General features: G+C 42.4%; 4 protein-coding genes across 4 annotated transcripts; all 4 read left to right on the top strand.

Annotated features, from left to right (window-relative positions):
• The first annotated feature begins 16 nt into the window (after window positions 1-16).
• On the top strand, window positions 17-2,664 carry LOC129354855 (histone H3.v1-like). The gene is made up of 4 exons (XM_055024389.1): window positions 17-682; window positions 2,149-2,373; window positions 2,452-2,549; window positions 2,658-2,664. Exons 1-4 carry the CDS (start codon window positions 386-388, stop codon window positions 2,662-2,664), a joined length of 627 nt encoding a protein of 208 aa, XP_054880364.1. The 5' UTR covers window positions 17-385.
• On the top strand, window positions 2,654-7,326 carry LOC129354814 (vesicle transport protein SFT2B-like). The gene is made up of 8 exons (XM_055024359.1): window positions 2,654-3,989; window positions 4,755-4,844; window positions 4,926-5,011; window positions 5,519-5,600; window positions 5,680-5,715; window positions 5,793-5,851; window positions 5,923-5,952; window positions 6,031-7,326. Exons 1-8 carry the CDS (start codon window positions 3,918-3,920, stop codon window positions 6,065-6,067), a joined length of 492 nt encoding a protein of 163 aa, XP_054880334.1. The 5' UTR covers window positions 2,654-3,917; the 3' UTR covers window positions 6,068-7,326.
• A 242-nt stretch (window positions 7,327-7,568) lies between these two features.
• On the top strand, window positions 7,569-20,661 carry LOC129354804 (T-box transcription factor TBX19-like). The gene is made up of 9 exons (XM_055024349.1): window positions 7,569-7,633; window positions 11,804-12,066; window positions 14,208-14,484; window positions 16,674-16,808; window positions 17,527-17,588; window positions 17,902-17,960; window positions 18,533-18,697; window positions 19,847-20,009; window positions 20,120-20,661. Exons 2-9 carry the CDS (start codon window positions 11,804-11,806, stop codon window positions 20,271-20,273), a joined length of 1,278 nt encoding a protein of 425 aa, XP_054880324.1. The 5' UTR covers window positions 7,569-7,633; the 3' UTR covers window positions 20,274-20,661.
• A 398-nt stretch (window positions 20,662-21,059) lies between these two features.
• Window positions 21,060-24,537, top strand: LOC129354805 (PCI domain-containing protein 2). Its single transcript, XM_055024350.1, has 15 exons — window positions 21,060-21,155; window positions 21,886-21,943; window positions 22,018-22,107; window positions 22,178-22,251; window positions 22,505-22,570; window positions 22,647-22,688; window positions 22,752-22,806; window positions 22,900-23,003; window positions 23,090-23,165; window positions 23,240-23,381; window positions 23,450-23,550; window positions 23,649-23,722; window positions 23,798-23,923; window positions 24,165-24,288; window positions 24,359-24,537. Exons 2-15 carry the CDS (start codon window positions 21,908-21,910, stop codon window positions 24,446-24,448), a joined length of 1,200 nt encoding a protein of 399 aa, XP_054880325.1. The 5' UTR covers window positions 21,060-21,155; window positions 21,886-21,907; the 3' UTR covers window positions 24,449-24,537.
• Window positions 24,538-24,604: the final 67 nt, after the last annotated feature.

Raw genomic sequence — 24,604 nt, 5'->3', positions numbered from 1 at the left:
CAATAAGCAGCTGAAATGCAGTGAGGGGTTTTCAGCTCATGTGACACAGATCCTGTAAGCAGCTGTAATCTTCTCCTCCTCCTACAGGTCGTCTCTAAAGGGATTACTGCAGACCTGAGGTCAGAGCGCCACATTCTGCAGAAACAAACACAAGCAAAGCAACAACAAGCAGAAGAAGAACAGCTGAGGATTGATGTGTGGAGGCGCTGAAGACAGCAGAACAAGTCCACCGTCTGGATGGACCTTCATCTTACTGGCTCCTCTACCTCTGCTGCTGTGCTTGACCAGCTAACCTAATCCCTGCAGTGGACTTCAACCACACATTGGTGGTTTTACTGCTGAGTAATCCAACATTCAATCCCAATAGTTGGTGCTGCTGAGGCAGATGGATCCAGACAGAGAGGAAGATGTGTTTTCAGACGCTGAAGACTCCTTCCCTCTGAAAGAAGACCAGGAAGAAGAAGACGAAGAGGAAGAAGAGGACGAAGAAGAAGATGCCAGGATCTTCAACGCCTGGATGCAGCAGTACAGAGGAGGGGAACCTCAGAAGAAACAGGTGCAGGAAGAGAAGGAGGAGGATGACGAGGATGTGGAGTCAGAGGGAGGAAGACCTGAAAGCAGATGCAGCTTTGAGTCGCCGGTCCAGATGAGGGTTGACCGCCGCTCGTCTTTGCCCTGTCCGGTATGAAAACACAAAGTGTTGCTGGTGTTTAACGATGCGATCCTGATCAGTCAGGGCAGAGAATAGGATGTTTGTTCAGTTCTTCTGGTGCGTCTGCTCCGAGGTTCTCTCACCCTAACGTTCTGTCTCAGGATCCAGAATAACTGCTGATAAACCTCATGGTCTCGGTATCCTGCCAAGGTCAACAGATGGGTCACCTAACATAACGAGGGGATTAGATATGAAGTCTTATGGGAGAGTCTGGATGAGCCTGGATGTTGACGGAGAGTTCTGGTTGCAGAAGCAACTAAACAGTCACTGGATGGCAATATTTATCCCTTTACTTCTTATTAGTAAGGCAATAAGTTCATAAATAGGCCTTGAATGCAATCATTGATGATCAAGGATTTTGAAACTCAGTTTTCCTCAAACTGCTGTTGGTTTCAAAAGACATTCAGGCATCTTGATGCTAAATGAGGATTGTCAGGGTTTTCCCTGGACTCTGGCTTAGGCCAGGTCTCTATCAACCAATGAAAACTGTTTTTCAACAACGCTTTGGGCTTTCCAGGTGTTTCAGTTCATCTTCACAGGTTGTTCCTGGAAGCCTTGTAGAAGTTCATGAAAGGGATTCCTGGTCTGGTTCAGGTAAACCTCTGGCAACCCAAGACTGAAGGGCTGAAACATCTGGATGTCTCATTGTAATCTGACTCCACTTAAAATAAACCCAAGCTGTGTGAAATGATGTTCAGATACTGCTTCTAATTATTTTAATAAAAGCTGCTTTGCTCTCTGTTCAGTGATGAAAGAAAATCATCTGTGACGATTCAAACCTTCCTATAATGGATGGGTAAAAAAACAGAAATATTTTAAAACCACTGATGCTAAATATTGAACCTGCTGAGCCAGATCACAGCAGTACTGTCAGGTTTCTTCTTGTGTAAATATAAGTGAAGAAATTATCCTCCTAATTTTGTAAAATGTTTAAAACTGTTGGTTCTCATCCAGGATGTTGTAATCATGAGTTTTAATTGACGAGTCTCCAACCATGTCCACATTTTGGACCCAAAACGTGGATTTTGTGAGGCTTTCTTGATGTTTGCGTTCTTCCAGTGATGACCAGGAGACTTAAGCAGTCAGTTTGGTTCACTTCACTCCGTTTAGTCAGAGCTTCAATCCTAACCCTAACCCAGGGCTTACATCCTCTGATCTCCTCGCAGTGAGAGCAGGGAAACGCTGCGTTAGCTGTCAGCCCTGCAGAGCTTCTCCTCTGCTGTATTTAGCTCTGGGTCACTTGGCTCAGGGAGAAGCTCTGTGGTTTATCTGGGTGTTAGAGAGAAACATGACCTGAGAGCAGCTAATCTGGCCTTTACACCTCCTGACACCACAAAACACAAATAGGACTTGGTTGTTTTTAGCTTGTTTGTTGGAACTTCATTCTTAACACATTGATCAACTGACAGATTGATTGATTGATCATGTGTGTCCAGGCCACCCTCTCGTCCATGCAGTTGTCTCGCCTTCACTCCTCCACACGTGCTCCAGTGACAGCCAGGGTTTTGCTGCGCCGCTCCTCCTCCCGCCGCCTCCTTCCCTCGCCACAGGAAGCTGCCGTCCCCCAGCTGGAGCGAAGACCCTCGCTCATACCCAGCATCCCCGAAGCCGTGCCTCCTGAGAGGCGGGCCCAGTTCAGACGGAGGAACGTCATGTCGATGGTGGGTGCAGAGCCAGGTTGACGTCTTCAGCTCCACATGTGATTCATTGAGTTCATGTGAATGAAACGTGTGTTGCAGAGTGATGCGTACAGCATGTGTCTGATCTGCCATAATGACTTAAGCCAAGGATCAGGAGGGACCAGAGAGCTGCAGTGTACACCACCCTCCACAAAGAGGTAACACACCACAAAAACACACTGCTGAATACTACTGCTGACCTCATTTAGTCGTCTGTTTCAGTCGATCCATCCTGGTGAAGCAGTTTCTGTTGTGTCTCCCTGCAGTGCATAGAGGAGTGGCTGTGGAGGAAACAGTCCTGTCCAACCTGTCATGTCCAGGTGTGCATACCTCAGCCTCTCTACTGGAGCTCCACCAGGGTCAAGGTCCCCTGAGACCTCCCTGAGACCGGACTATGTCTTCAAACAGCTCCTCTGATTTTATTACAGAGATCTGATCCCATCCTGTGAAACTCGGTTACAGCTCAGCTGTGACGACAGACTTCAGGTCTGTGAGAGCGATACATGACTGTCTCTTCATGCTCCGTTTATTGGGCTGGATAAGTTTTCACTGCAAGACCAACAAGTTCTCTACAGTTCAGCCGGCTGCCTTTATAGCACAGCAAAACCACTGGAGCCCTGATTTTACTCCAGAAAATCAGCGTTATCGCTGGTTTTTAAGAGATTTACAGTGGAGAACCTCACGGATCAATCAATGACTCATAGCTGCTGATGGTCAAACCAGCTTCATCCAGGGGTTCCCATTGGTCCAGGTTGGCGGATCTTTGACGGCTGAAGATCCAACACTATCAAGATCAACTCAGGACAAAACACATTTAAACCTTTTAAACAGGCTGCATTTCTCTGGCCAAGTATTTACAAGGACTTTCTCTTTATTGGGAAAATATCTTTATTTACCAGTTAATTTTGCACTCTGTTTTCTTTTACATTGGCTAGATTTGCTTACAGTTGGTATGTTTTGCATTTTGAGCTTATTTCTAAATATTCTGAGATGCTTGATAAATAAGAAAAAAACTTTTATGAAATAAAACTGAAGCTATGGTTCTAAAACACAACAGAATAATATTTAAGCTGATTTACAACAACTTTAACCTCATTGTAATGCTTTTTTTTTTAAAGCTTTACGAATGTTATAATGTTTTCCTTTTTTTGACTGATTACATATGTACAAACATGGGTGCCGGCTGAATGTTGCTTTAACAATGTAAAAAACATCCAAGGGTATAAAGCCGTAAGTTTACTTTAATAAAAAATAGCTATTTTAGTTTTATCTGAAGAAATTGTCTTATTTAAGTAACATCAACAAAATATTCCTCATATAAATGTTCGGGGTGAAACAGCGCCTCCCTCTGACGCGTTGTGGCCAGAGGCGGTACTGCAGGCGGAAGTGCTGCACCTGTTGAGGTAAAAGTCTGTTCCTCCTGCCGGAAACTTTGACGGCTCACCTGGTCAACCTGGACCCACCGACCCGCGGCCTGCTGGGAGGTTCTGGACGTTCTGCGGCGGTTCTGGAAGGAGAGCGGGTCCATGGATAAACTGAAGCAAGTTCTGGGCGGGCAGGACGGCGGCGGCAGCTCGGATGGGAGCGGCATACTGGAGGTGCTGTTAGCCGCTTACTGGGAGGAAACCAGTTCAAAACAATAGAGACTCAGAAATGAATCATTAGTTTTACACGAGAAACGGAGGGGAAGGTTTATAGTTTACTCAGATATAAACACATTTATGACTGCATATTTAACTGTTTTGTTAAGAGTTCATTATTAATAAGATCTAATAATTTAATAAAGAACATGTGATCAGAATGTTAAATTAAAGCGAAACTGCTGCTGCTGTCATTCTGACGTAAGATGAGCTTCTGTGCCATATGAGCAAGAAAACAACAAATAGTTTAAATAATTATATTTGTTTTTTCATTTGTAATGTAAACAAAATATTTACAATAAATTGTACAAATGAACATAATGAATGAATGTGGAAGATATATTACAACCAGTAAAATGTCTAATAAAATAAATTTAGTTTTTGAGGCGTTTGTATTGAAGAGGACAAATATGAAATTACATCAAGTAAGAATGTATTAAATTTGGGGTTTAGCTTCATAAAATTACAGCTGTAGAGATTAAAGTTGAATAATATTAATATTAGGTTTATTTCCAATTTTATATCTTTCCAAAACATTTGAGTATAACGTCAGTCCCAGAATAGATGGTGACGTTTCCTCACAGCTGTGGCAAAATGAACACAATAGTTCTGCATTGGGTCAATATTTCACTGTTGACATGTTATAATCTGTAATCTATGCAGAATGTTTGTTTTAATAAGTTGCATTTAAGGGTTTTATGATAAATGACATCACGCCTGCAGAGAGCCAATCAGGCGTCCACTCTGGCCTGGGGGACCCGGATGAAGGGCTTCGTCATCTGCTTCATACTGGGGGCCGTCTGCTCCATACTGGTGAGGAATAATCACACCATTAACAGCTGAGGTGAGTTTTGTCCTCTGTCCCTGATGGAGGACGTGTTGTGTGTCCAACAGGCTACCTGCCTGCTGTGGATCCCAGGGTTTGGACTTCCTGTGTTCGCTGTCCTCTACACCGTAGGAAACCTCTGCGCTCTGGCCAGGTACCAACCAGAACCAACCAGAAATGAGCAGAACCTTTAGTTCTGCCGAGACCAGAACCTCTCCTGGATTTGTGCAGATGTAACTGGGTGTTTATTACTTTAATATGTTGCTCTCATGTGTCGTCACAGTTCTGCTCGTCGACAGAACCTTGTGCTTTATAAATCTTTGTTTCCGGATTTCAGGCGCCTCCATGTTTTGCTTCCTCTACTAGACAGTTAACTTTACTCTAATAAAGTCTGACATATTTTCATCCTCTGTCTCAGACGGGTGGATCTCACCAGCAGCTGTTTTGTATCGTTCTCCTCCAGATTGGTCTTTGTGCTGCACTTGCCTACTAAGATGGCGCAGATCTCTTCTGGTTTACGTCCGTTCTGTCTTTGTAACTCTTCATGTGAATAATGAGGTTGTGTAATGAGGAAGAGTGCGTTCCCATAGCATAGAAAGTTCTGTGTTGCTGAAATGTCGCCCCCTTGTGGTGAAACTGTTCCTATTGGCCGTTGTTTCAGCACCATGTTCCTGATTGGTCCGTTACGGCAGCTGAAGAACATGTGCGCTAAGGTCCGAGCCCTGGCCACCGCCATCATGCTGGTCAGAACCAACCTTTGGCTCGTTGAAACACTTCCAGGTTCTGATCCCAGTTCTGACTCTGATGTTGGTTTGTCTGCAGGTCTGCCTGGTTCTGACTCTGTGCGCTGCATTCTGGGTGAGAATCGGACTCTGTGTGAAAACTTCCTGGTTCTGTTGTTGGTTATTAGAACTCTTCTGGTTCTGGTTCTGCAGTGGAAGAACAACGGCTTGGCGCTGCTGTTCTGTGTGCTGCAGTTTCTGGCCTTCACCTGGTAAAACACACACCTGAACACACACACTGGTTCCTGCCTCACCTGTCTGACCTCTGCTGTCTGTGCTGCAGGTACGGCCTGTCTTACATCCCATTCGCCAGGTAAGCTCACATCTGAGGCTCCGCCCACCTGGACCCACCTGTGTCCAGCTAACCCAGGTCTCACCTGCTGTCTTTCAGGGACGCTGTCATCAAGCTGTTCTCCCTCTGCATGTAGAGCCACCAATCAGGACAAGGGATGCTGGGGTGTGTATCCAATCAGGAATCAGGTTTTATTTATTAATAATCACATTGGATCTAATTCGCCATGTTAACATAGAATGACGCAGCTTTAGTTTCATATTATTGCATTTCAGATTCAGGCTAAAATATTTAAAGTTTATTTAAACTACGGTGGAGTTTTGGGGCCAGACTAAAGGATCCTGACTTTATTCACCTTTTGTTACTTTTTCTGATATTGTTGCAGCTCTGTTACCAAATTATGATGTTATTTCTGAGTTATTATTATGTCACTGTGACGTTGTTGCAACTTCACTCATAATTTCACTAAACTAAATTCTTTTAGTCTAACCCAAATTCCATATTGTGAAAAATAAATGAACATATAAACGTTAAATTTTAAAGCTTCTTGGTCACATTTATGCTCTTCTTCAGCTGTTTTATAATATTTAATATTCTGATCACAAAACACTTCAAATGTAGTGAATTATTCACAGATTGTGTCATAATAATTACACTACTGAATGTGAGCCAGTTATTTATTATTATTATTAAAAAAGGTGAAGAAAATGGAAATATGAGGATAATTTTTATTGAATTGATAATAACTGTATTATTTTAATCTATTTATTTGATTTGTTTTGGTTTTCATTTGGCCGTGTTGTTGTTCCATATTAGCAGGGTCTGTTGGTTCAAGCTTTAATTCCTGTGTAATAATTATGTATTTTATTAATATGAATGTATGTGAAAACCTGGCCTTATTATTATTATTATTATTATTATTATTATTATTATTATTATTATTATTATTATTATTATTATTATTATTATTATTATTATCAGCTGCAGAGCTGATGATCATTTTGCCTGAGAACAAATCCACTAATGTTCCTTCGATCATTATGACACATTTCATCAGAATTATTTATTAATTGATTCCTTTATGGAAATGATTGTAAATATTTCCTGCTTTAACACATTTCATTGATTTCTTTAATATTTAATTGAAATATTTTGATAAATTCTTTAAATTTGAGCATTTCAATGAGGGATCCTCCTTCCTGTAAGTTTTAGCTTGACTAATATCAGAAACATCTAGCGCCCCCTTCAGTCCCGGTGAGGAAGTGGAAGATGGTTTTACTTTCATGAGAACATTTTTGTGTTTGTATAATTTGAATTTGTGTTTCTGAACATCCTTTTTTCTCCAGAAGTTTTGTATTTCCTGTCAAATCTGAATAAATGTATTTTTGAGGCAAAGTGTGTGAGACAGTCATGTTTTCTACCTGAGCTTTGTGTTTACCCGCCTGCCTGCTTCCAGTCGTCTTTGTTCCTGCTAAGTCCTTAAAGCCAGTAATCTCCACCCTCCACCTCGGCCGGCTGATTAAATCCCGGCTGCAGATCAGATGTCCACTGCGTGCGCTTCCAGATGTTCTCCACTTGGATTTGACCTATTCTCCATTACATGCTGCTCTAAACAGCTTATGGTGTTTTTCTTCCTAGGTGCTGAGTGACATTTAAACCCGGAGGAGGGAGAAGATCCAGAGACGACTGAAGCTTCGTCAAGGTTTCAGTTGATTAATCCAGATTTTGTCTCTTCAGGTCAGATCTTTCTGATACAGGTACATTGATCCGATCTGCAGATCTTTGGTTCTGAACCGATATCCACTGGAAGAACGAGGCTCCAGTTGGACGCAGGGGAGTACTGGACTCTTCGGCGCCAAACGTGGCATCGCCCAATGCGCCGGGCCTTTGCTTTCTCGCTTTCTCCCTTTGACTTGGATTGTCTCTGTTTGATTGTTTTGACTGGACCAATCAGTGAGCAGAAGGAGAAGTTGTGAATGATGACGTCGACTTTCTGAGTCAGTCTGCCTGTGGTTTAGCGATGGAGGAAGTGAAGGAAGCCGTTCAGTCCGTGTTGGCCACGCCTCCAAATAATGAAGGAACATTAACAGTTTGGATCGAATCAGATGGTCGTTTATAGCATAGCTAATTTATGGTAAACTTTTAGTGCATTACATACGTCACGGCCAAACGCTGCGTAAAACTTTGGCTCCTAAATACGTGTCGCCATTCAGAGACACGTGATCCAAACGAGTTCTGGAACCAAAGTTCCTCCTGGTACCAGTGACCCGTCCTCTGATTTTAGTGCAGGAGGGTAGAGAAGGTCCGTCTGACCCAAACCAGACTGGTTGAAGCTTCACACCGTTTGGGTCACTGGTCCGATGTCCAGCTGTTCTTCAGATCCTTCTTAGACCATCTCACAGGTTCTCTTGTGAAGCCATTGACGGTTCTGCTGTCTTTGGTTCCCCGTTCGGTTTGGGTCGACTCAGTCGAGATCCTGGAGGCTCAAAGAGCGCAGAACGGGATAGTTTGGACTTTTCTAACGTCTAGAACTTTTTTAATCAGAGACTCAAAGGAGAAGAAAAAATTGATTGATTGAAGATTTTTCTGATTTGCATTAATATTTAAGTTACAGATCAATCTGAGCCTGAATCTGGTGGTTCTGAGAGTTTGGACCGCAGTTGTTTAGAACCATCTCAGCTTATTGAATGTGAACGGATTCTGGTTTTGTCTAAGATAAAGGAACAGGGTTTGGACTTCTTGATTGGCTCCATGTCTGAAATTATAGATTTCAGGTTCTGGTTTCTTCCTGCTCCAGTTTCATATCTTCTCTTTTTACAAATCAAACATTTTTCATCATAAAGTGATTTATATGATGTGCTTTAATTGTTGCTGCTGGTTCTGGTTCTAGCGGGCGGTTCTGTCAGGATCTGGGCCGTTCAGGGCAGTGAGAGCAGAGCGGTGTGTGTGTGTGTGTGTGTGTGTGTGTGTGTGTGTGTGTGTGTGTGTGTGTGTGTGTGTGTGTGTGTGTTGGGTGGAGCGATCAGACCCGTGTGCAGCCGGCTCTGGTCAGACCTTCATCAGTACTTTGTTGTGTTCAACACTTTGGATCAGAACCTCTCAGGTCAGTTTCATCTATTCTATCTGTTCTAGTTCTAGGATGAAAATATGTTTTTATTAAATTTATGGGGAGAAATATGCAAATTGAAAAAGTTAAAAAGAATTTTCTTCCTTAGTTTTACGCATTTTGAATGTTTTTAAATTCATTAAATTAATTAAAATGAGATTTTAATGAATTTATTTCTTTACTGAAAGAAACATTAGATCTTTAAACAAAAAAAACTGACATTATCTCTACTGTGGAGTTTTTGCTGTAAGTTAAATCTAAAATAAATCTTTTAATGTTGCGTTTGTCTCAGTTTTTTAAATCAGATTTTTTGTTTTCTTCATGTAGTTTAATGGGAGCAGCTGCAGCGCCGCGCCGCTGCCGTGAAAACACTCCAGTTAGACGCATTTAATGAGTTTTAATTAAACACACAGAATCTGCTTTATAAAGCAAAATATGATTTAAAGGAATTAATCAGTCTTTTTATTAAATCCACAAAAATAAGGTAAAATCTGTAAAATGTGTGGATTTCAGTTTCCTGAACATGTTTTGCATTTAATAATTTACATAATTTAATATAAATTCTGCATTAATTTTTTTATTTTTAATATTTTTGTTGTTCCTAAATTATTTTGATCCTTTTTGTGTTGTAGCTTTTGTTTTATTTTATTCAGAAAATTAATCTCACTCAGAACTGATAATAAAAGTTATGCTGTGTCAAAATTAAATTTCTGGGATTTAATATTTGAAATAATTTAAATACATTTTTTAAAAATTTTGTCTAAATTAGAAACTGTCTGCCCACATTTAAAAACACATTAAATTATAAATAAAGGTTTTTTATGAAATGATTTCAGTGCATTTAATGTTATTTAGTCATTATCTTAAACCATAATTTAATTATTTGATGAAACAGAAAAAATATGATTTTTTATAAGTAGTGTAATGTGACAGGATGATCTGCATTTCTAGAGCAACAGATTTATTTTAATTAATGAAACATAAACAGATTCATGAGTTAAATTAAGATGAATGGAAATGTTTTTATGTATTTAGTAAAATCTGGGACAATATTTAAGATTCATACAAAAAATTTAATTAAAATCAGAAACAGGTTTGTTCAGTTTCTGTCACTGAAGCAGTAAATTTTAAAATCTGAATTTTTTTAGTTTCAGGTTAAAAGTTTTTATTTTCATAAAAGCTAATTTTCATTAATTCAGTTAAATCATCTGAAACCTCTGAGTGGTTTCATTTTGTGCTGTCCGTGTTTATTATTGATACTCAGATAAAAGGCAGAGTTTGGACCAGAACCGGACCAGATTTCTGCACCGATCCAGAACCGACAGGAATAAATGATCAGTTTTTACCTGAGCTGATTTCCTCCAGTTTCACTTTTACACGTTAAAATCTGAGAAAAATAACCAGTAAAAATATTTATCAGGAGAAAAAAATGGGAAGAGAATATTCTGTGGACTGAAGAGACGAGTTCTGTTGGACCTGCTGCAGAACCTGCTGCAGAACTGCATCATTATGAGACCTGCAGGCAGGCATGGTGGTGGCAGCGTCATGCTGTGGGCTGCTTTAAGACCTGGACAAAAAGAAGGTCCAGGTCTGAAGAACAGTTGGGTTCTGCAGGAGAACAATGATCCAAAGCACAGAAGCAAAGACACCTCTGCATTTTAGAGTGGTATAGTCAAAGTCTGGTTTTAAAGTGGCACTATTATGTGTTCACCAGATATTTTATAGCAAAATCAAGTAACTAAGTTACCTTCGATTGACATAAAAATGTTATATTTATTAAATATGACTGAAGAAATTTGACTTTGTAATTCAACACCTTGAAATTGGGCCTCTGTCTCTTTAAGAACTCCTGCTCTCCCTGAAGCTCCGCCTTCAGGAAGTCATCACAACATGGCGCTGTTAACGTTTTCACCAGCGTTGCTCTGAAAAGCAGCTCCTATAACTGTTAGCTGTTTACTAATTGCTACTGGCTAGTCTGAAGGAGCTGGATGGGGAGGAGCTGCGCCTCAAGGGCGGGGCTAGGTCCACCCAGGTGTTTTGAACAGCTGAATGGTTGCCATGGAGATTAAAGCATTTCTCAATAGAGGGAATAACTTTATAATGTGCTAAGAAATAAAAAAAGTTACATTTTACCTAATGTTGCCCCTTAAGGAACTGAATTCAGTCGATTTAGAGAAGGAGGTCGAAGTTCCTCTGCAGGGAGTTAAAGAGTCGTTACCAGGAATCATGAACACCTGATTGGGTTAACAACCTCTTATTAGGCAGAGGGGGTGATTACTTTTGGCTTTAGGGTCTCAGTCTGAAGACTTTCCCCTTTAAGACTCTTAATTTGACGGTAAATGTTGGAGGTAGAACTGCTAATTGAGCTTTTAGTCTCCTGATCTTCTGCTTGGTCCGTCATTAAGACATTAAGGCACAAATGGCTGTTTGAGTATCTCTCTCAAACCATTTTGTTTGGCTACTGGACGTATGCAGACCTGCTGAGTGATTACAGCGCTGCTATTATCCTCCAGGGTCTACGGCTTCTGTGGCTTTTATTTTACAGGACGTCTCGGTAATTTCCGAACAGTTAGGAGCTTCAATAACCTGCAGCCATCAGCCTGCTATTAGACATCAGTAGAAATGTAATGACTGAAGTTTTCTGATGTCGTAATTAGAGCCAACGTCAAATTATAACGTGCAGAAGGTTCTCAGTACCTGAATAGCTTTATTTTAAGACCTCTTTTATGAAATTATACTTTGGTAACTCAATGTTTGGATCTGCAGATGAAGGTGGAGGGCTTACAGGAGGACGGGGAGTCCGGTTCGGTGTCTTCTGCAGGCCGTGGCTCTGCGGGGTCGGCGTGCGCCATCGCGTCCGCCGAGCGCTGCATGTCCCGGCTGCTGAGCGCCGTGGAGAGCGAGCTGCAGGCCGGCCGGGAGAAGGGCGACCCGACGGAGAGGGAGCTGAAGGTGACGCTGGAGGACGCCGAGCTGTGGAGGAAGTTCCAGCTCATCACCAACGAGATGATCGTCACCAAGAACGGACGGTAACTCGAGGACTGAGTCCTCACTTCCTGTGTTCAGCAAAACGACTGGATACTGTTCAGGTCAAAGGTCTTCAGCAAGATCTATAGGATGTTGTTCAGTCATAATAAATGGATCTAGAGTCTCACTGCTTCGGTGTTTTGCAGTCCTGAAAGGAGTTCATTGGTAGATCTGCTGCAGGACTGGCCAACACCTTCCCAATGTGTCCAAGACGACCGTCAGGTCAACAGGTTCTGACGTCTTTTTCTCTTTTGAGAGAGTTTGGAAATGTCTGCTGTCTAGAGGATGCATGATCTTTCAGAAGACATTTTCTAGGTTGTAAATATTCCAGAGTTTTTATTGTAAACATTTTTTTGCTTTTGAGCATGAAAATATTTACCTTTAAACACGCAGAACGTAAGGAGATACATAAGTTATCGTTTCCTCTGTTGACCTCTGAGACGTCCCATCCGGTCTGCAGGTCAACCTTTCTCTGGTTCAGAACCAGGGTCCCGGTTTTCAAACCAGTTTATTTGAGCTGGTTCTGTTTGAGAGCATATAAATTAGTTGACCTTTGACCTTAATCAGGCTTTTTGTACCTGAGGAATCTGATCAGATGAAACAGCTTCTAAAGATAAAAACCTTCTTGAATTTCAGAGTTGATGAAAACAAAGTGAAGGTATTTTACTGTTTCCTGATCATAAATGTTCATTACTGTTGGATTATTTTGGGTTTTGTGGTGCTGAAGCCTCCAGTCTGTGCTGTTAACCGGGGTTATTCATTAGTCTCGATAGCAGCTGCCACCGTCACCTCAGTGCGATTTATTTAGTCTGTGGAGTTTTTTATTTATTTTGTGCAGAGGCGTGCTGACCGGGCGCGCCCTGCGGGGGGCAACACTCCATTTACACCTGCAGGACGCCACTTCAGCCGCTCTCACTGCTGGAGAGCCGCTGCTTTACTTTATCCTGATTGTTACTCAGCGGCAGCAGATCAAAGTTTCACATCAGGTGCTTCCAGTCAGATGAAGCTGTCCCAGAAGGTATGACAATAAACAATAATATTGTTGTTTTCATGCAGAACTCATCTTCAAAGATCAATAATCTTTACATTCTAATAAACATTTCACACTGGAACTGTGAAAATTAATACAAAATTAATAAACAAATTAATAAACAAAGCAAACTGAATAATGTCCGTCAGAAAAAAGGTTTAGTTGAGACCAAAACACCAAAGTGAAGATTTATTATCCAGTTTTTAATAGAAGCAAAAAATTATTGAGCTTGTTTTCATTTATTTATTGATTATTGTGACAGACCTATTTATTATCATAATGATCCGTCCATCCTGGTTCTGTTCTGGTGCTGGAGAACATCTGGACTCCACATCTGGTTCTGGATTTTCATTATAGTTCAGTTTTAATTGGCTGCGACTTTTACTTTCCTAAATCAGATACTTTTTATTATCTAAATAATAAAAAGTATTATTTTTTCATTTATCTTGTTAGTTATTGTAGCGTTTTAAGTTTTTTCATATTTCGGTTCATTTCTAGGTGCAGAATACAGAAAGATCAAAGTATTTTGATTATTGTTACATTGATAAATGGGTGATGAATAATCAAGAGATTATACAATTTTCAGAAGCTGTATTCAGTTATTGTTGTAAACAAACTGACTGGTGTTTTGTCAAAGCTTTGTGGCGAACAGTTTTTATGGTGAACGCAGCCCGGAGGATCAGGCTGTAATTTACCGACAGTCGATGTAAATCAATTCAAAAGGCTGATCAATAAAACGGCTTTATAGCTGGAATTTCAGAATGCTTTGGTTTTATAAACGAGGTATAATTTTTCATATAATTATTGTTTTTATTCCAGTTTATAAAAATGTTTGTTTTTCTTCTTTCTTTAGCTTTAATTAATTTCATAACTCGTCTAGTTCTGTTTTTCCTCCACAACTTCATGGATCCAGTTCTGATCCCTGCTCTGTGTGCGTGCATGTGTGTGTGTGTCTGTGCGTGCATGTGTGTGTGTCTGTGCGTGTATGTGTGTGTGTGCGTGTGTGTGTGTGTCTGTGCGTGCATGTGTGTGTGTGTCTGTGCGTGCATGTGTGTGTGTCTGTGCGTGTATGTGTGTGTGTGTCTGTGCGTGCATGTGTGTGTGTGTGTGCAGACGGATGTTCCCGGTTCTGAAGGTCAGCGTGTCGGGTCTGGACCCCAGCTCCATGTACTCCTTCCTGCTTGACTTTGTTCCGGCCGACAGCTGCAGGTGGAAGTTTGTGAACGGGGAGTGGGTGGCGGCGGGCCGGGCCGAGAGCCGGGCCGAGGTCAGAGGTCAGGGGGGCATCTACATCCACCCGGACTCGCCCAACTTTGGGGCCCACTGGATGAAGGCGCCGGTGACCTTCAACCGGGTCAAACTGACCAACAAGGTGAACGGAGGAGGACAGGTGAGCTGGTCCAGGTTTTACTCTTCATGTGTTCTTTATTTTTTCATTTGTCTTCTATTAATCTTTTAGTTATTTTTATTTCCTGCCTTGATTTCATCTTTAATCTGTCATTTTGAACTATTATTCTTTTTCCTTTTACTGTCTTGTTGTATTTAATTGAATCAGCAGATCATAGATCTGTCCTTCTATTCTAATATATTTATATTTTCTTTTTCTGCCTTTTTTGGTCAAGTTGTTGTGAAACAAATTTTGATGTTAATGAGATTTTATCTCTTAAAATATGTTTTTAATGTATTTATATATATTTTTTCTTCATACTGTTTAATTTTTAATCCTTGTATTTGTAGATTTATTATTTTAGTTTTGCATCATCCTTTTCAGCCATATTTGATCTCATTCAAGTTTTATTGATTATTGTGGATCATAGTAATACGCTAATAGATTTTTAATGTGTATTTTTTATCATTTATATGTTTTATTTCCTGTATTAATTTTGTTTCATGTTGTTATTTGTTGTTTCTGAATTGGTTTAGCTGCTGTTTTGTTTCGGTGGATCTTTGTCGACTTTTCTTCCTCTGACTTCTTTCCTCCTCTTCTTCTCCTCCTCTTTGTTCTTCGCCTCTCTTCTTCTGTCCATTAGCTTCTCTCTGCTCTCGCTGTATTATCCTGGAGTGGGCGAGAGACCACCGCCTCTAATGAGCCACTTCAGTCCCTCTCCTCTTTCACTTCACCTGTTCACCCCCTCGTAACCACGGGAACGGGATAAACAGCTCTTAATTGGCCGGCAGCAGTTTAATGCACTTCCTGTGGAGAGCTGTTGAGCGCTCGCCGCGGCCTCCACTCACACACCGAGTCTCTGCAGGACAAAATTGGCAGTAATGTTGTTTATATTTACCCCATTATCCAGTCCAAACATGACACGCACACACCGGGCCGTAATGCAGCGCTGGAGCAGAGAGCTCGGCCATAATGAAATAATTGCTCTGCTTATTTGTACATTATGGTAATTATGTTTTTTACTGGGAAATTAATTTAGCCATCATGCTTCAGATGGACGAGGTAAACTATATTCAAACGGAGCCCACACACACTCAGCGCCGGGGTCACATCTGAAGCCAGCCTCTCAATCTGAATAGAAAACAGTTTGTTTTTGTGCGCTGGCCCGGCTGACTCGGATTGGTTAATTGGGCCTCGTTAGTCAGGGGGGCGACGGGGAGCTGAATACGAGAGAAAACAGATGGATAAAAGAGAGCCGCGGCCAAAAGACAAAGATGGCTCCTATCCACGAACTCTGCTGAACGCAGCCTGACTCTAAACTCCGACTTTCTGCTTCTAATGGACCCACAAGTACAAAGTTCTGCCTGCCTGTCAGACCAGTTCAGGAACTTCTGTCCTGTTAACAGGAAGAACGGACCATGATGTTAGCAAACAGCTGCAGCTGGTTCCAGTACCGGTCCAAATCTGAATCTGTTGACCACAAAGTGGCACCGATCAGGAGGTCTGCTAGATTTCTGGAGGTCTTTCCTCAGAGGAACAACACTGACCTCCAGCAGAGACTTCCTGTCTGCCAAACTCTGGTTTCTTTGGGATTGTCATAAGCTTGGTTGAAGAAACAGGAAGAAGATTTCCTGTTGCTTTGATCCAACTCCAGTTTGTTTTCATGTCCGATTCTTTAATGCAGGTGAACCGTGAACTCTGGTCCACCTTGGACTTCTGGACTTCTTGGACTCTGGTTCGGTTCTAATGCCCTACAGACCAGAGTTTGGTCCAAAATCAGGAAGTGAAATTCGGTGCAAGGCATTCTGGGTAAATGCAAACAGAACAAATGTATTAGCTTAGCATGGTGTTGACCACACCCAAAGCATAAATCCTCCAACCTCTAAATCTGATGCCACTCAGTTTTGTTTAGATTTTGTAAAGAATGAAGTTGGGCTCAGTGTCTTCTTCAGATGTTTTTGTGCAGTTAACGTCAGTAGCTCTTGGTGCAGCGCCCCCACAGGTGAGGAGGGGAACAGGTTGCTCAAAGGGTCTGTTGGTTTCACTCAGTTCACCATCAATATGAAGACAGAAACTTCCGACCCTCAGAGCAGCTTCCACACCAGAGACCAGTTGGGTCCATTGTCACGGTGCTGTGATGACCCGACGGCCACCAGGGGCAGAGTTCAGGTCAATCTATGTGTTTGTTCCAGATCATGCTGAACTCCCTCCATAAGTACGAGCCGCAGCTGCACATCGTCTGCGTGGGTTCCCGCCACCGCCTGGTGTCCAACGTCTCCTTCAGGGAAACGCAGTTCATCGCCGTCACCGCCTACCAGAACGAGGAGGTACGGCGCCATGCTGGTCCTCACTGGTTCTGATCACTGTCACTACTGGTTCTGATCACTATCACTGGTCCTCACTGGTTCTGATCACTGTCACTACTGGTTCTGATCACTATCACTGGTCCTCACTGGTTCTGATCACTGTCACTACTGGTTCTGATCACTATCACTGGTCCTCACTGGTTCTGATCACTGTCACTACTGGTTCTGATCACTATCACCTGGTCCTCACTGGTTCTGATCACTATCACTACTGGTTCTGATCACTATCACCTGGTCCTCACTGGTTCTGATCACTATCACTACTGGTTCTGATCACTGTCACTACTGGTTCTGATCACTGTCACTACTGGTTCTGATCACTATCACTACTGGTTCTGATCACTGTCACTACTGGTTCTGATCACTATCACTACTGGTTCTGATCACTGTCACTACTGGTTCTGATCACTGTCACTACTGGTTCTGATCACTATCACTACTGGTTCTGATCACTATCACTACTGGTTCTGATCACTGTCACTACTGGTTCTGATCACTGTCACTACTGGTTCTGATCACTGTCACTACTGGTTCTGATCACTATCACTACTGGTTCTGATCACTGTCACTACTGGTTCTGATCATTATGACTGGTTCCCCTCCTAGAAATGATGCCATTTCTGCTGGTTAAAGTGGTTTTTATTGAAGTAATGATGTGATTCTGTCGTCTTGTGCTCAGATCACGGCTCTGAAGATCAAGTATAATCCGTTTGCTAAAGCTTTCCTGGACGCCAAGGAGAGGTGAGGCACAGCAGGGAACGTCTTTCTGTTTAATGACGACACACATAAAATTAAAAAGATCACAATCTGAAGTTTTTCTGTGAAAATATTCCAGACATAGTTTTTTAAAATTGGAATCAAAATTTTCTGAATGAATGACTCAGAATAAAGGAGAAGTATTTCATTTCCATGGCGGTTCGCTCAGCAGGCGGCTGCTAAACGGGCTCAGTGTTTCTCACCTGGTTATCAGAGCCCAGGTGATTAGAGCCTCATCATCATCATCGCCACGGCGACAAGTGACACCGATAGCTGACGCCTGATTCATCCTCCTCAGGAACCCAGCAGGTCGGGTTCTCCAGGACGCTGCGGAGAGCCGGGTCGGGATCCAGCCCTGTGAGTAATTATAATATGTAAATAAATAGTGAAATCAATTTACTTATAGTATTTAACATAAATATTATATTTACAACAATATTAGTTGTTATATGATAATAACAATAATAATAATAACAATAATAATAATAAAGGAATCTTGTCTAATTTTATTATACACATTGTTATAATGATATGTAACATTTCTATATTACAAAATATTTTATATTTTATGTGCTAATATTATTGTAATCATATTAAAAGCCGTTTTTGTCATGGAACATATAATATAATAAATATCTCATGTAATTATAGTCTATTATGTCCAACATTTTATAATATATTTTAATAATATTATTTTAATTATAATGAAATCTTTCTTATTGTTATATATAATTTAATATGTCTCAAGTTCTGCTCTGAATTTCCATTTTTTCTAAATAACTTGCTTCTGCAGATCAATAATATTTAATGTCATGTTTAGAAATTCTCCTGTAAACTCATTCAGATCGTTTCATTCGTTCTCCAGTCATGACTGATTATTGATTATCTCCAGCTTGAACAGATTGATCAGTTTCTGATGTTGGTCTCAGGTTGGCCGCTGTGCTCAGCAGGAGGGGGCGGAGCCTTCTCCTACTCCAGCAGCCTGCCGCTGGCGTCCCATCATCACCATCACCATGGGTACAAGCCACCCGGTTACCCGGGGAGACACACACCTTACCCCACGGCCTACCTGCCGCACCGCCCACACTCCTCAGGTTACACCTACGGAAACATGTCATCCTTTATTTAATATTTGGTTGATATTCAGTTTTAGAAATATTTAAAAGTCTTTATTTTTCTTAACAGCTATCAGTTACCTAAAAATTATTGATTTGTGGTAAAAGATTTACGTTTTTGGTGAACATAACTCATCAAATTTGAAGTTATGAGTAGAGCTGAAGAATGATCAGTTTCTATGTAGAACCAGGATCAGTTTCTGAGTGGAACCAGGATCAGTTTCTATGTAGAACCAGGATCAGTTTCTATGTGGAACCAGGATCAGTTTCTATGTAGAACCAGGATCAGTTTCTATGTAGAACCAGGATCAGTTTCTGAGTGGAACCAGGATCAGTTTCTATGTAGAACCAGGATCAGTTTCTATGTAGAACCAGGATCAGTTTCTGAGTGGAACCAGGATCAGTTTCTATGTAGAACCAGGATCAGTTTCTATGTGGAACCAGGATCAGTTTCTATGTAGAACCAGGATCAGTTTCTGAGTGGAACCAGGATCAGTTTCTATGTAGAACCAGGATCAGTTTCTATGTAGAACCAGGATCAGTTTCTATGTGGAAGCAGGATCAGTTTCTATGTAGAACCAGGATCAGTTTCTATGTAGAACCAGGATCAGTTTCTATGTAGAACCAGGATCAGTTTCTGAGTGGAACCAGGATCAGTTTCTATGTAGAACCAGGATCAGTTTCTATGTAGAACCAGGATCAGTTTCTATGTGGAACCAGGATCAGTTTCTATGTAGAACCAGGATCAGTTTCTATGTAGAACCAGGATCAGTTTCTATGTAGAACCAGGATCAGTTTCTATGTGGAACCAGGATCAGTTTCTATGTAGAACCAGGATCAGTTTCTATGTGGAAGCAGGATCAGTTTCTATGTAGAACCAGGATCAGTTTCTATGTAGAACCAGGATCAGTTTCTATGTAGAACCAGGATCAGTTTCTATGTAGAACCAGGATCAGTTTCTATGTGGAACCAGGATCAGTTTCTATGTAGAACCAGGATCAGTTTCTATGTAGAACCAGGATCAGTTTCTATGTAGAACCAGGATCAGTTTCTATGTAGAACCAGGATCAGTTTCTGATTGGAACCCGGATCGGATGTCAATGTTTTCCCATCTGCTGTGTTTCCCAGTGAACCTGATCTCTGATGGCGTTCCGGTTCTTCATGAAGGTTGGAGCGCTGCTTCTCCTCGTCCTGCCTCATCTTCCTCCTCCTTTTCACCCTCCTCCTCCTCACTGTCGATGACCAGCAGCGCTCCGTCCTCACAGGCTCCTCCCCCTCCTCACAGCTCCAGGTGAAGCCCCACCCACACCTTGACCTCTCAGACCTGAGCTCAGGTGTAACACAGGTGTGTGTGTGTGTGTGTGTGTGTGTGTGTGTGCGTGTGTGTGTGTGTGTTTCCAGCCAGTATCCGTGTCTGTGGACCGTCGGATGCTCAGAGATAAGCCCCTCCCACTCTCCATGTGCTACCCTCCATGGACCAATCAGCAGTGAGAATGCAGGCCACGGCCGAGTGGGCGGAGCCGGATGGTCACCTGGCCCCGCCCACTCTTTCTGAGCAGGAAGCTAATCGGACAACTAATGGGAAGCCATCATCCAGATGTTTTGTTGGAAATGATAAAGTCATGATGACGTTTTCTAATTTCTAAAAATGAGCTGAATGTACTTATTGTGAGCTACGTTTCCAAGGCAACATCATTCCATAGTAATTCATGTGAATCCAGCTCAATAAATAAACTGTATCGTTTACATTTTGTCAGAAATGTAAGGTGTTTGTAGGGAACATAAAACCTGCTGTGCAACATCCAGATCAATATTATTCATGTAGGTGATTAATGCTTTGTGATAAAAGTTTGACCTTGTTTAATAAAATAAACAGTGATGAGTTTTAAGTATTAAGTGACAATTTGGCGCCCTCTGGTGTCCCGATCGTGCTCGTCTTTTATTCCGATGTTTCTGTGCGAATAATATTCACTTTAAATGTATAAATTAATCTGCAAAAGAAAGAAAAGTTGTGATACGACTGTTTGTTCAGTTGATGAAGAATTTGTTGGTTTTATTTTATTTTGTCTTCAAGAAGACGAAGAGGAAATAAAAGCCGTAATTGCTGCAGTTATGTTGTAAGATTTTCACTTAATAAAAATATACGCATCTATAGTTTTTATAGTTTTTATTCTTTAATCTTGCAGTTTTTTATTCTTTAATTCTTTATATCATTTTTATCTGGCGGTGTAAGGACAAATAGTTCCAGATGCTTTTTAATTATTTTCCAAATTCGTAATTTTACTTTAAATTGAAATCTAATCGACAACGGAAGTCTTTTATTTTGACATTAGTACTTCCGGAAACAGTCTTGTCCGTCACTAGAAACGGTCCGTGTTTCCGATTGAATAACCGGGAGCTTCATGGCTTGTTTTTCATCTTAAAGCTTCATTAAAAGGTTTGCAGTTTCTTTGTAATTATTAGTTGAGTCTCTATTAGTGTTTGACTTTCATTTATAGTCCGGAACCAGTCGGTTTTAACCGGTTTATACGCTAAATGTTTATACAGTGTATCATCACCAAACCTGGTTCACAGTACTGAAGTTTTGGTTTTAGGGAAAAGTTTAAGAGCTTCAACATGTTTTCTATGACTGTTTTTATTTATATTACACGTGGTTTTGGTTTCGGCTTTATTTTTCTTGTTTTAAATCGAGTTTAATTACGAAAACAAGAAAAGAAGCGCTACGGTACCATTTTGCTAATTAGCTCGTTATAAATGACCGAATAAATAATGTGTTTTTTCAAGAGCTCGTGTGGATTATATAATCAATAACATATTATAAATGAGTTATATTTAGGGAGATAATGGTGTATTAGAATGGAAAAAAAGCAAAAACACTGCAGCAAATGCCCAAATGTTCAGCTGTGAAGCACGGAGGTGGCAGTGTCATGCTGCAGGATGCTCTTCTTCCAGTTAGACCAGAGGTCACGTCTTAGTTCCTCTAGGTCAGAGTCCTGACTCCTGGGTGTGTCTCTGAGTTATCATACCTTTCTGAATGCTAGTGAGGCAGTTTAAACATTTAGTTTGGATGTCGGACAAGAGCTGCATCTGAAACCGGCACTACAGACTGCGGCACAGTCAAAGTCCAGGCTTAAAATCACCTAATCAGTGTTGCACGTGTTTTCCAGGTGGGAACAGCTCCTAATCAGCATGGCTCACATCACCATCAACCAGTACCTGCAGCAGGTGACCTCTGACCCCCAGCCTGGCCTCACCTGTTCTGTCTCCCTGGTCTTCAAACAAACTCTGTTTTCCTGCAGATCAACCAGGCCATCGAGAACCATGAGGGCTCCTTCTGCGCCGAGCTGCTCTCCTTCAAACACCCGCATGTAGCCAACCCCCGCCTGCAGGTAAGGCCCCGCCCACTTAGCCACAGAGTCAGGGTTGCTAGGATACAGCCTCACCTGTGTGTGTGTTCAGCTGGCCAGTCCGGAGGAGAAGTGCCAGCAGATTCTGGAGCCGCCGTATGATGAAATGGTTGCGGCTCATCTCAGGTGAACCTTCCAGTTCGGTTATCGATTATTGATGCCTGGCAGTAAAAGTTTTATTTTATTGTTTTTTATCTTTATTGAAAAACTCCATGAGTCCAAAAATATTGAAGTTGTAATTTAAAAAAAAGTTCTGCTGCCTGAAAATCTTTTTTCACAAAATGTTCAAGTATTTTTATTTATTTTGAACTTCTGTTGCAGAGTGTTGCTATGGCGATGACCTTCATCCCTAACTGAAGTTTTTCTACCTGTGTTCCAGGTGTACTTACGCCGTGGCCAATCACGACTTCGTTGAGGCTTACAAGTTCCAGACGCTCGTCGTTCAATATCCTTTCTTGAGAGCTGATCTGTGTGTTTGGATGAATGATTATTAGCCGACTGTATGACCCTTGACCCCTGACGTCCTTCCTGAGAGCCTTCCAGTCCCACAAGGAGGAGAACTGGTGAGTAACTGCCGTGAACACGCCGACCGTGAACGCAGCATCACTGATGTGTTTGTGTTTCAGGGCTCTGCCCGTCATGTCCGCCGTCACTCTGGACCTCCGGATATTCGCCAACAACGTGAGACCCCTCCCCCACCTGCTGCTGAACTGTTTCCCAGTGTTCCCAGCTGACTGGGTCACTGGTTCTGCTGGTTTCTCTCTGTGTCTCCAGGCGGAGCAGCAGCTGCAGAAGAAGGGCAAAGGTCAACCGGGGGAGATGCTGGAGAAGGCAGCAGAGCAGCTGATGAGCTGCTTCAGAGTCTGCGCCAGCGACAAGTGAGTCCCGCTCCGTTCGGACCCGCTCTGTGGTTCTGGTTCTGCCAGACGGCCGTGTTCACGTGTTCTGTTCTGACCCGCCACAGCCGAGCCGGAATCGACGACTCCAAGAAGTGGGGGATGATGTTCCTGAGCAACCAGCTCTTTAAGATCTACTTCAAGGTGCTGAGCTGGGTCAGAACCGGGAGGTTTGGGTCAGAACCGGTCAGGCTAACGTCTGATTGGTTCTCCTGCAGATCAACAAGCTCCACCTGTGCAAACCTCTGATCCGAGCCATCGACAGCTCCAACCTGAAGAACGAGTACAGCCCGGCCCAGAAGGTCACCTACAAGTACTACGTGGGCCGCAAGGCCATGTTCGACAGCGACTTTAAGACGGGTAAGACTGGGCGGGTTCTGGAGGTTCTGGAGGTTCTTCTGGAGAATTGCTGACCTGTTTGTGTCCAGCTGAGGAGCTGCTGTCGTTCGCCTTCGACCGCTGCCACCGCTCCAGCCAGAAGAACAAGAGGATGATCCTCATCTACCTGCTGCCGGTCAAGATGCTGCTGGTCAGGAGCTCCACTGGCTCATCCCGGATCGGAACCGGCACAGGACCGGTTCTGATCCACTATGACCCGGATCTAACCTGGTTCTGGTTGCGTTTCAGGGCCACATGCCGACTCACCAGCTGCTCAGGAAGTACGACCTCATTCAGTTCGCTGACGTCACCAAGGCTGTGAGGTAAGCAGGGAGGCGGGGCCACATCAGCAGGAAGTGATGTCACTCAGAGTCACATGACCTCGGTGTGTTTCCCAGTGAGGGGAACCTGCTGCTGCTGAACGAGGCGCTGTCCAAACACGAGACCTTCTTCATCCGCTGCGGGATCTTCCTCATCCTGGAGAAACTCAAGATCATCACCTACAGGAACCTCTTCAAGAAAGTGTGAGTCTGACGCAGCGGCAACATGTTGACATGTAAACAACCACCACCATGTCTCCAGATCCCGGTTCTGACCCAGATCTTAACCTGAGTCGTGAGGTCGTCTCTGTCCTTCCAGGTTGTGGTTCTGGTTTGCAGCTCCTGGGTTTCTGGGTCTGACGTGTAGAAAGGCGTCCTGGTTTCAGTGGCTCATGGAGGACAGGTTTGGTGTGACCCTGATGGACCTGTTTGTGTTTGGTTGCAGGTATCTGCTGCTGAAGACCCACCAGCTGCCCCTGGACTCCTTCCTGGTGGCCCTGCGGATGATGCAGGTGGAGGACGTGGACATCGACGAGGTGCAGTGTCTCCTGGCCAACCTCATCTACATGGTGAGCGCGCTCAGACCTGGAGCCACACCTGAGTCCAGGTGACATTCTGACTGGTTCTGTCTCCTTTCAGGGTCACATCAAAGGTTACATCTCCCATCAGCACCAGAAGCTCGTGGTCAGTAAACAGAATCCTTTCCCTCCCCTGTCTTCTGTTTCCTAGACTACATTACCCACAATCCCCCTGTAAACTGATCTTTTATATGTTTCTTTGTGTAAAAAGCTTGTTGAATAAAACATTTTTGGTTTCTAGATGTTAGTGGAAATTCTGGATTATTTATCGTGATGTTTTCTTAAAAAATGACTACAAAGCAATTTT

Source organism: Poeciliopsis prolifica, unplaced genomic scaffold (assembly GCF_027474105.1).
Source record: "Poeciliopsis prolifica strain line A6 unplaced genomic scaffold, Auburn_PproV2 SCAFFOLD119, whole genome shotgun sequence".
NCBI classification, from domain to species: domain Eukaryota; kingdom Metazoa; phylum Chordata; class Actinopteri; order Cyprinodontiformes; family Poeciliidae; genus Poeciliopsis; species Poeciliopsis prolifica.
This window is presented reverse-complemented; position numbering and strand designations above follow the sequence as displayed.

Excerpts from the sequence above, each read along its gene's own strand:
- LOC129354814 (XM_055024359.1), top strand. The coding sequence starts at position 3,918 with ATGGATAAACTGAAGCAAGTTCTGGGCGGGCAGGACGGCGGCGGCAGC. Across the intron at positions 4,845-4,925 it reads GGGCCGTCTGCTCCATACTG|GCTACCTGCCTGCTGTGGAT; the intron begins GTGAGGAATAAT and ends TGTGTCCAACAG. Across the intron at positions 5,852-5,922 it reads CAGTTTCTGGCCTTCACCTG|GTACGGCCTGTCTTACATCC; the intron begins GTAAAACACACA and ends TCTGTGCTGCAG.
- LOC129354805 (XM_055024350.1), top strand. The coding sequence starts at position 21,908 with ATGGCTCACATCACCATCAACCAGTACCTGCAGCAG. Across the intron at positions 22,807-22,899 it reads TCCGGATATTCGCCAACAAC|GCGGAGCAGCAGCTGCAGAA; the intron begins GTGAGACCCCTC and ends CTGTGTCTCCAG. Across the intron at positions 23,382-23,449 it reads CGACAGCGACTTTAAGACGG|CTGAGGAGCTGCTGTCGTTC; the intron begins GTAAGACTGGGC and ends GTTTGTGTCCAG.
- LOC129354855 (XM_055024389.1), top strand. The coding sequence starts at position 386 with ATGGATCCAGACAGAGAGGAAGATGTGTTTTCAGACGCTGAAGACTCC. Across the intron at positions 683-2,148 it reads GCTCGTCTTTGCCCTGTCCG|GCCACCCTCTCGTCCATGCA; the intron begins GTATGAAAACAC and ends ATGTGTGTCCAG. Across the intron at positions 2,374-2,451 it reads GGAGGAACGTCATGTCGATG|AGTGATGCGTACAGCATGTG; the intron begins GTGGGTGCAGAG and ends CGTGTGTTGCAG.
- LOC129354804 (XM_055024349.1), top strand. The coding sequence starts at position 11,804 with ATGAAGGTGGAGGGCTTACAGGAGGACGGGGAGTCCGGTTCGGTGTCT. Across the intron at positions 12,067-14,207 it reads ATCGTCACCAAGAACGGACG|ACGGATGTTCCCGGTTCTGA; the intron begins GTAACTCGAGGA and ends GTGTGTGTGCAG. Across the intron at positions 17,961-18,532 it reads CCGGGTCGGGATCCAGCCCT|GTTGGCCGCTGTGCTCAGCA; the intron begins GTGAGTAATTAT and ends TGTTGGTCTCAG.